Source organism: Arachis duranensis, chromosome 4, assembly GCF_000817695.3.
Source record: "Arachis duranensis cultivar V14167 chromosome 4, aradu.V14167.gnm2.J7QH, whole genome shotgun sequence".
In the NCBI taxonomy this organism is placed as follows: Eukaryota; Viridiplantae; Streptophyta; class Magnoliopsida; order Fabales; family Fabaceae; genus Arachis; species Arachis duranensis.
The window spans coordinates 3,303,739-3,310,991 of NC_029775.3; the positions used below are offsets into that span (position 1 = coordinate 3,303,739).

The window sequence follows — 7,253 nt, forward strand, 5'->3', positions numbered from 1 at the left end:
CATATATATTTATACAAAAATACATAATAAATAATTTGGCAAAATATTTTTTTGTGTATATGTAATCCTTTTTATTTATATATTTATTCATGAATCTATGCTACTTAATTAGCCTTCTCTTATTTATTTAGTCTTCATTCATTTCTACTACTTCTTCTTCTTCTTCTCAAGTTGCATGCTTTTATGATATCTATCTATTAGTAACTATTTATGTATTTTCTAGATGGTGATATTACATAGTACAATTAAGTTGTTCAAACCTCTTCCTTCTTAACTCTCTTTCTTTAGCTTATTAATTAGAAGATATATTGTAAGAGAAATCAAATGTTGTTTCCAATGAGGTTTTGTGTAGCTGCTATGTTATCAATGGCTGTGTTAGGAACACTTGGAGCTTCTATGAACACTGTTGAAGCAAGTCCAGGGCCAAGGAGGATTCTCTTGGACACAGATGTTGATACTGATGATTTCTTTGCTCTTCTCTACCTCTTGAAATTAAACAGATCACAGTTTCACTTAGAGGTCATTTTCTTATTATGCCTTTTCTCTTTTCTTTTGTTGATTGGAATATGGTGAATCAACAAGCATATCTCAGTGCTCAAGATTGACTTGCTGAATCAATCAGCTAATTTCACAGTGAAAAAAGGGATGCACTTTTTGTTTTAAAAAATAAAGGGTATATTTCAAAAGTTGCATATATGCTTATAACAAATGGATTCTACTTTTGTGGTTAATAGATTCTTTACTCTGCAGGCAGTGACCATCAATGCAAATGCTTGGACTAATGCTGGCCATGCCGTGAACCAGGTTTATGATTTGCTTTACATGATGAACAGAGATGATGTAGCAGTTGGAATTGGAGGGGAAGGTGGAATTCTCCCAAATGGTACCATCCTTCCAAATGTTGGTGGCTATCTTCCAATTATTGATCAGGGAATGAGAACAACAGGAGGCTGCAGATACAGGCAAGCAATTCCTGTTGGTCTAGGAGGGAGATTAGATATTGATGCAAATTTTGGAATCCGGAAAGCTTTCCTTCCACAGGTATCAAAATCAATGTTTAATTACTCTTAACTCACAAACTATAGTATAAAATATTAAAAATATGTTAATTCTGTATACTCATTAGGGCAGAAGGAAATACACTCCCTTAAGGCAACCAACTTGTCAACAAGTGCTTATTGACAAAATATCTCAAGGTCCTATAACTTTGATTGTGATTGGTGCACATACCAACTTGGCTATTCTTTTCATGACTCATCCACACCTCAAGAAAAATGTGGACCATATTTACATCATGGGTGGTGGTGTAAGGTCAAGAAATCCAACTGGTTGCTGCCCCAAGAATGCCTCCTCCGGCTGCGTGGCGCGTCAGTGTGGCGATCATGGCAATTTGTTCACAGACTATACTAGTAATCCTTATGCAGAGTTCAACATTTTTGGAGACCCTTTTGCAGCATATCAGGTTATTACTTATTAGTCCTTTATCTAAATAGTTTCCTTGCAAAGCAATTAAACTCTTATCTAAGTTAAGTGTTTGATTATTGTTATTATTATAGGTGATTCATTCTGGTATCCCTGTGACCCTTGTTCCTCTTGATGCAACAAACACAATCCCTATCACTAGAGAATTCTTTGATGAATTTGAAAAGAGTCAAGACACTTATGAGGCACAATACTGCTTCAAGTCCTTGAAAATGGCTCGAGATACTTGGTTCGACGACCAATTCTACACGGTAATTTGTACATTCATTCCCATGATTGATTGATTGGTTTTGCACTTGTTAACATAGCATTGTTTTTGGCAGAGTTATTTCATGTGGGATTCATTCACATCTGGTGTGGCAGCCTCAATCATGATGAGTAACTCTAAAGGAGAAAATGAATTTGCTGAGATGGAATATATGAACATAACTGTAGTTACATCAAATAAACCTTATGGAGTATATGATGGATCAAACCCATTATTTGATGGCCTCAAAGTTCCTAAATTCAATCTAAAGAAAGGTGATGTGCATAGTGGTCATGTCCAAACAGGACTTAGAGATCCATTTTGCATTCTGAAGAATGGTAAAGGGAAATGTCAGGTAACTCCATTTATCATTTACTTATAGTATAATGTTTTATGTATTAATTTTGTATTGCAAAATGTTGTATAGGATGGTTATACAGCTGAGGAAAATGGTAGAGACTCAGTGAGGGTACTTGTGGCCACAAAAGCTAAGTCTAACCGAGATGTTAATAGTTTACTTGACAGAGAATTTTTCATAAGCTTCTTGAATGTAAGTTCACTATCTTGTACATGTTATATATAATTTGAGTGTTTGAAATGATACTAGTATCTGAATTATAGGTTCTAAAGCAAGGAGAAAATGCAGGGAGGTTCAATTTCACCTCACAATTTCCTTACTACAGAGAAGTAACTTACATGCCAGATTTTGCAAATATAAGACTAGGGAAGGATGTTGTGTTTGACATGGACATGAGTCCTGGAGATTTTCTTGCCCTATTTTACCTCCTTAAAGTTCCTGTTCCACTCATCAACCTTAAGGTGTGTTCTAACATTTTAGTGTTTTTGATTTACAATTTTAGAACATTTTATTTTGGATTAAGCTCTTCTAGAATGAAAAAATTGATAAAATGATAAAGTAGTATTTTAATTATCCTTAGATTAAAATAATAAAAATTATAGGCAAACTTTTAAGTGTATCGATACATTGATATTTCAGTAATTTTTAATCGTTGATTTTAATTATAAAAAATATATAATTAAGATTAATAATTAAAATTTACTGAAATATCGATGTACCAATATACTTTCTCACTGTATTTTGAAACGCGCTAATATTTGTTATACTTTTTTTAAGCTAAATAGGTTTTGAAGTTTTGATTGTGGGTTTGGTTCAGGGAATAATAGTGAGCCCAACAGGGTGGGCCAATGCTGCAACAATAGATGTGGTGTATGACATATTGCATATGATGGGCCGTGATGATATCCCAGTTGGGCTTGGAGATATGTTTGCTATGAACCAATCAGATCCAAAATTCTCAGCTGTTGGATCATGTAACTATGCCAAGGCCATTCCCAATGGATATGGTGGATTCTTGGACTCTGATACTCTCTATGGCTTGGCCCGCCATCTTCCTCGAAGCCCAAGAAGGTACCTTTCTATTTTTTGTTATTGCTGTTGACCATGGATACCTTTGACTTTGACTTTGAGTTGACCGAGGTGTGTGTGGCAGGTATACGGCAGAAAACTCCGTAGAGTTTGGGGCTCCAAGGGATACAGATCATCCTGAACTTAGACAACCATTGGCTATGGAAATTTGGGATTCAATATTGCAAGAAACTAATCCACACTCCAAGATTACAGTGTTGACCAATGGACCCCTCACTAATCTGGCAAAGCTTGTGTCAATCAGTAACATAAGCTCTAGAATTCAGGTAACTTGTTACATTCTACGTTTAATAATAGGTGAATGCTCCCATTAGGTGAATGTTATGGTGTTTATGAATCTATGATATTGTGCTAATTTATTAAAAAAATAAATAAATAATATTTAATAATTTTAAATATTTTATTTTTTATTTATAAAATTAAGTTAAATAATTTAGATACCACAATAAAAGGCCCCATAAAATTTACTTTAATAATATTAGCATAAACTACAAAAAAAATGTACTCGAGTGATTTTTTCGTTAATAAAAGTACATTCGAATTTTGTTATCGATAAAAATATTTTTAAATAATTTATAAACGAAATAAAAATACCCAAAAATGATTTTTTTTTTATAAGCGGTAAACGATTTTAGTATGTGACAAACCGTTTATGCATTTGATCCAAAATTTTATAGGAATATTTAGATAATTATTTAAAAAATATATACAAAAAATCACACAAAAAACAAATATTTGGTGAAAAATTACCAAATTTTAAGAATAAAAATATCTCATTTTTCTAATCATGTTTGCAAAAAATTGTATCAAAATTCAATTTTTAAATTATTTTTTTGATAATATATATTTAATTTTGGACATTTTTGTCGCATTTTTAAATTATCTAAAGATATTTTTGTCGATACCAAAATTTAAGTACATTATTGTCTGCGACAAAATTATTCGGGTGTATTTTGGTGATTTACCCAATAATATTATTTATACACCAAAAATTCTTTTAATTCGTATGAAAATACAATAGTTATTAACATATAAAAAAATCGATTATTATTTATTAAAATATAAAATACACACAAAAAATAAATTAAATAAATATTTTTGAATCATTAAAAAAAGACCGGTGTCAAAAAAAGTGTTTATTTTACCATAATGGGCTAATATGATGACATGATTAGCATTGATTCCAAAAGGTTTATTCAGGAGGTTTATGTAATGGGGGGACACATGAGCAAGAATGGTAGTGACAAAGGAAATGTCTTTTCCATCCCTTCAAACCAGTATGCAGAATTCAATATGTTTCTGGATCCTTTAGCAGCCAAGACAGTGTTTGAATCACAAGTTAATATCACACTCATTCCACTAAGTGTTCAACAAAGTGCAACTTCATTCTCAACTATTTTGTCTAGCTTCCATTGCAGACAGAAAACACCTGAAGCTGTGTTTTCCAAGCGCCTCCTTTCAAGGCTACACTATTTGAAGCAAATCCACCACAGATATCAACATATGGTACATTCTCATTCTTATTACTATGCTCATTTTTACCCCGAAAATATACTAGAAAGCTTTGTAATGTGGCATTAGGGTGTCACCGATTCGGTTTGGTTTGGTTTTGAATAAAAAATCAATCGAATCGATATGTTCGGTTTTTACAGACACACAATTGTTCGGTTTGTTATTTTTATAATAACCGAACCGAACCAAACTAATAGCGGTTTGGTTCGGTCGATTTTTTTTATTTTTAATTCCCAATGAGCAGAATATGAATCACAATAACTAGAGGTTTAAAATAGTCAATAAACTGAAATAATAAGAGTAAAACATTGAAATAGTTAGGGGTTGAAAATTTTTGTTATTAAGTTAAAGGTTAAAATGGTTAAAATATTAAAATGCATGCATATTTTCGGTTCAGTTTGGTTCGGTTTGATTTCTATCAAGCCAATCGAAAATCGAACCGAACCGATCAATTTTGTCATAAAAAATAAATAAAAAATCGATTTTTTTTTAAATCGGTTGTTATAATTTTCAGTTCGATTTTGTGGTAATTTTCGATCCGATTCGATAACTTACACCCCGTGGCATGCAGGACACATTCCTAGGAGAAATTCTAGGTGCAGTTGTGTTGGCTAATGGGCCTTCAAGTATTGATGCAAACTTTGAGATGAAGCCCATTAGAGTTTTGGCCCAAGGTGATGAATCCATTGATGGCATAACAGTGGTGGATGAGAAACATGGAAAATTGGTGAGGATTCTAAGCCATGTGGATGAAAAAGCTTATCATTCTTTGTATGTAAAGAGGCTTGGTGATCTGAACCAATCAGCTAAGGTAGCAAGCTTTGAAGAACAGAGGAGACAATGGAGCCATCCACATCCTTGATAGAGAGATAGAGAGAGAGGGGAATTAAACTTGTTTTATGATTATGTGCAAAGAGCAGAACAGATTTTTATACAGTATAGTTTTTAATTGGGTTAATTATTTTGTTGGTATCTATCGTTTTATTAAATTTATAATTAAACTTTTATACTTTTTCCTTTCAATTAGATTTCTACATTATTTTTAATTTTATAATCAAGTCCTTTTAATATAAAAAATATTAAAGTTAACTGAATATTTTTTTGTAAATTAAAGGTATTCATAATTAAAAATCTAATTAGATTTTTTATTGCGTGTATTTTGAGAGAAATATTCTGTTAATCTCAATATTTTTTATATGAAAATAGCCTAATTAGAAAATTAAAAATAATATAAAAATTTAATTAAAAAAAAGTATAAAGACCTAATTAAAAATTTGGTAAAATTATAAAGACCAACCGAATAATTCAATATTTCTAATTTGTGTGCTAGTATTCTTTCAAAATAGACTTTCTGAGTTCATTTAATAGAATTTTATGGCAATGGTGGCATTTTGGTCTCTAACACTCTAATTCCATGAAAAGAAAAGGAAAAAACACTCTAATTCTTGGCCTGTACAAAGCATATCATATCACCATATGCTAAAATTAATCCTTTTATGTAAGTTTCGTCCAACAAAAAAAAAGACTTTCATATGGGTTACTAGTATTGATATTAATATACATAATGTATGTAAAGTTTTTTAATTTGTAGCAGCAGTATGTTCCAAGAAATCTCTACCTCTGAAGAATATAAAATATTCAGTTATACTAACACCTAATATATGATATCTATACTATATGTTGGTGACTTCCAATAGAAAGCATTGGAATTTAACAGATTATCATTTTATTTTTGTACATTATTATTATTATTATTATTATTATTATTATTATTATTATTATTATTATTGTGTACATTTTTTTTTTTGTTTAGGTTTTTTTTTTTTTTTATTAGCATTTTTTTTACTTAGTTAATATATAGTAATATAGTAATACTAATAGTCCTTCAAGATCAAATTAAACCCATTGAAGTCTTGGCCCAAGGTGATGAATAATCCATTGACATGGAAAATTGGTCAGAATTTTAAGTCGTGTTGATGCTACGGCTTATTATAATACATATGCGAAGATAGAAAGCTTTGAAGAACACTAGAAAATGGAGTCATCCTTATTCCATAATACATGGTATGTAGATGCTACAAAGTACACATTAAAGAGTATTATCCCTTTTAGGACAAGTCTAATAATGATAATATAGTAATAATATAGCATGCATAATTAATTGTATAAAATAATAAAATTTTTATAAAAAAATATTATATAATACTAAAATCAATCATTATATATTTATATATAAATATATATAATTTAATTTATTTTTAATGTATATTTTAATATTAATATATATTTATATTAATAATTAATTTTAATAATTAATTTTTATATTTTGAATTAACACTATATGTAATACCATATAAATGTTTTACTTTTGGCTTTAATATGGGTTACATTAGGTTTTGCCAGTATTAAGGGCCGAAATTGAAGAGAAACTTTAATTACCAGTATCATTAGTGATTAGGTCCTTTGGTTAGTGGTCAAGATTTGAAAAAAAAAAAGGGAATAGATACAAATTAAAAGGGAAAACGCAATTAAAAAGGGGAAAAAAATCCTTTTTATTTTTTACCT

The 7,253-nt window shown here is 30.3% G+C and overlaps 1 protein-coding gene across 3 annotated transcripts; it reads left to right on the forward strand.

Annotated features, from left to right (window-relative positions):
• Window positions 1-200: 200 nt before the first annotated feature.
• LOC107482699 (nucleoside hydrolase 3) lies at window positions 201-5,711 on the forward strand. 3 transcript variants are annotated; one of them, XM_052259840.1, is made up of 11 exons: window positions 201-519; window positions 805-1,041; window positions 1,127-1,462; window positions 1,557-1,733; window positions 1,806-2,084; window positions 2,157-2,279; window positions 2,351-2,548; window positions 2,905-3,158; window positions 3,241-3,442; window positions 4,377-4,682; window positions 5,260-5,711. In XM_052259840.1, exons 1-11 carry the CDS (start codon window positions 325-327, stop codon window positions 5,548-5,550), a joined length of 2,598 nt encoding a protein of 865 aa, XP_052115800.1. In that variant the 5' UTR covers window positions 201-324; the 3' UTR covers window positions 5,551-5,711. The 3 variants fall into 3 exon arrangements, with proteins under 3 accessions (XP_052115800.1, XP_015958724.1, XP_015958725.1); XM_016103238.3 differs by having other exon boundaries at window positions 202-519; window positions 751-1,041; XM_016103239.3 differs by lacking the exon at window positions 201-519 and having other exon boundaries at window positions 867-1,041; window positions 1,132-1,462.
• Window positions 5,712-7,253: the final 1,542 nt, after the last annotated feature.